This window comes from Charadrius vociferus, unplaced genomic scaffold (assembly GCF_000708025.1).
Source record: "Charadrius vociferus isolate BGI_N301 unplaced genomic scaffold, ASM70802v2 scaffold657, whole genome shotgun sequence".
Lineage (NCBI taxonomy): Eukaryota > Metazoa > Chordata > Aves > Charadriiformes > Charadriidae > Charadrius > Charadrius vociferus.
The window spans coordinates 536096-538748 of NW_009649299.1; the positions used below are offsets into that span (position 1 = coordinate 536096).

A 2653-nucleotide genomic window follows, 5' to 3' on the forward strand; every position below is an offset into this window, starting at 1 on the left:
TTTTTTCCTGTGGAAAACATAATCCGCTCCTACTACTACAGTATTGCTACCAAGACAGAAAACGGGCCACAGACAGAGGACAAGTCAAAAACAACTCTTCCCTGAGTTTCCCTCTCTGCTCCTGAACACACACCCTTCCTGCATGGGACCTGGAAAGACTCTGTGAATTTTTGCTTTAATCTCTTAAACACCGTTCTTGTTTCTCAAGTAGTTTGGGAACTAAGAACCTGGGAAACGATGCTGTCACAACAGACAAGGGCACTCAGCTGCGCGTCGTGCCTCCAAACAGCCGGCCATCATTTACATCTCCAGCCTGACCAAGCACAGGACAGTACAGACAGTATTACAGTTCCTTCTTACCCACTTCCACAACTATCCCGGCACTTCAGAGTCTACCAGGTTCACTAAGGATGAACTGTGTTGGCTCCGGCAGACCCGAATTTTCCCAGATCCCTTAAAAAACAACTCTTTCACAGGAAACCAACACGTACAAGTTTCTGGTGAGGTTTGCATGGGATGTGACGCAGGACAGGGAGCCATTGAGTCCCCTTCCCCTCGGCTTAGGGCAAGAAGCAGCTGGTGCGGTGCTCGCCCCCCACAGAGACCGGGAGGAGCAGGGGGGACAGAGTCGCACGGTGCTACTGCTTTGTCCTCCACACAGCCAGCCCACCGCAGCGCTCACACCCCGGGGCACTGCCATGTGCCTGTTCAGCACAGAGCATGGGGTACATCCCCCCCGCACTGCCACAGCCCTCCAAGCTGGTGATGGCTCCTGAAACGACTAACCCCCCAGGACCCATTGCTCACCTCCTGGGTCCCATCTGGCCCCTCTGCGCTACTGAAATGAGCATCTTCCTTTTCAAGCCTGAAACTGGTCACCCTGTAAATAAAGTATTCTGTATTTTTTAACATACCTATGGCTCACACTATTGAACTATCATAAATATTTGCAACTGCTTCAAGCTTACAAGAAAATAATTGTAATTTCCCTCCGCTTTGGCCAGGGTTTCCTTCTTTGATGCTCCCCATAACCCTGCAGAGTCACCAACCTGGTCACCCTTGGGCTGTGTTCACTGCAGAACTGGGGCTTTCTGGCAGCTTTTTTTTGCAGCTAATGGCATATACAGCCACTCAGCTGAGCCCACTGTTGAAACCCACCTATTAAAGCTTGTACTGGTCTATGTCTGCCCCCAGATGCAGTTGATTACCCACACTGGGGGGGGGACTGTGGTCTGCACTGGTGCAGAGAGCAGAGTGGTGGTGAAGGCTGGGGAAGTGGGCGAAGCAGAAGATCAGAGCCCTGAGATACAGTGAATAGAAAAGCTTATCTCTTACCATCTTCTGGTATCCCGAAAGCAGTGTGAACCACACAGTAGCTCACACAGAGTACCTTGTCCTGGAGGTAAAATAAACAGCTACAGCCCATGCCGGGGCACAGCCCTTACCTAAAACCTTAATGGGAGGTTGATTTGATCTGAAGAAAATGGCTCCTGGGGGGCATTCAGCTACGAGGCCTAAATTACCCTCTCGGTACAGCCTGTTTAAACACTCAGAGAACCCAGGTCTGGTGAAAAACAAGGGTGTTCTCCTCTCCTTGCTTAGACTACAGACTCTGGGGACGCCAACCATTTATGCACCAAAGCATTTTCTATCTCAATCCCGTTAGCTTGTCCTCTATGCTTGAGAACTACAGACATATCCCTACCAGTAGAGGGAAAAACAGAGATATCAAAGTGGCTTGTTCCTGTATGTTCAGTGAGTTAGTGACAGGAAAAAAATTGTTTCCTGTGTCATGTTTTCCTCCTAAAGAAGGCAGGTATTTTGTTGGAAAAGAGAAGGTTCAATGTGGCTTCTGCTTGAAAGCCACTGCCAAAACATTTCATTTAGACTTCTCTTTCAAAACAAATCCATTTTCTGGTTTGAAATGATTTCTCATATTAAATTTTCTGCTAAGTGGTTGCTGGTAGTTTTTTCAAATGAGGAAGGAAAGTACCAGAGAAGTCATATTCCCAGAGGACCTTCTGGTTTAGTTGGAGACAATTTCGAGAGAGTGTGTGTGCACACACCCTGACAGACAGAATGGAAATCCCTCAAGATCATGCCGCAAGAGTAAGGGGCAGGGGCTTCTCCTCTGGAAAGCCATCTAGGCTGTGGATGTTGCTCTGGCTGATCCAAGAGCATCGCAAAATCAGGATTTGCTGTGGGGAAAAAGGGAGTGAGACAACCAGGACCTGAAATCACAGGACTCTGACTCAAACATCTTTGTGACTCCTGCTTTTGGCATGCGGGAGGTCTGACAGTCACCCCACGGGGAATTTCCTTTGACTTCAGGCACAGCCTTCCTCCTGGGCATCCCCATTCTGTAACTGCAGAAGGGGCTCAGCCCCCTCAGTAAGACACATCTGGTCCAACAGTGCGATGGCCCTGCAGACTGGGACAGCCACTCTTACTCCCCCTCCACGGCACGGATACATTCAGCTCTGTCCTCCCTCCTTCCTCACTGTTGGCAGGTCCAAATATTAAAACACATTGCTGGACCTTTCAGTCCTTTTGCTGACTGGCCCCAGAGGCACTGAATGCTCAAGCAAGAGCTGTGTCACTGATAAGATAAAGGCATAGACTGTAGTTAGCACAGACTCAGAGCTAAGTGCTC

The 2653-nt window shown here is 49.2% G+C and overlaps 1 protein-coding gene across 2 annotated transcripts in view; it reads left to right on the forward strand.

The window, feature by feature from the left end:
• Positions 1-119, forward strand: part of ZAP70 (zeta-chain (TCR) associated protein kinase 70kDa) — a 10386-nt gene extending 10267 nt beyond the window's left edge. For both annotated transcript variants that reach the window (XM_009889148.1, XM_009889149.1), the window contains exon 13: positions 1-119. This exon is cut by the window's left edge and continues 12 nt beyond it. In XM_009889148.1, coding sequence (XP_009887450.1) covers positions 1-105 — 105 coding nt within the window. In that variant the 3' untranslated portion in view covers positions 106-119.
• The last annotated feature ends 2534 nt before the right edge of the window (positions 120-2653 follow it).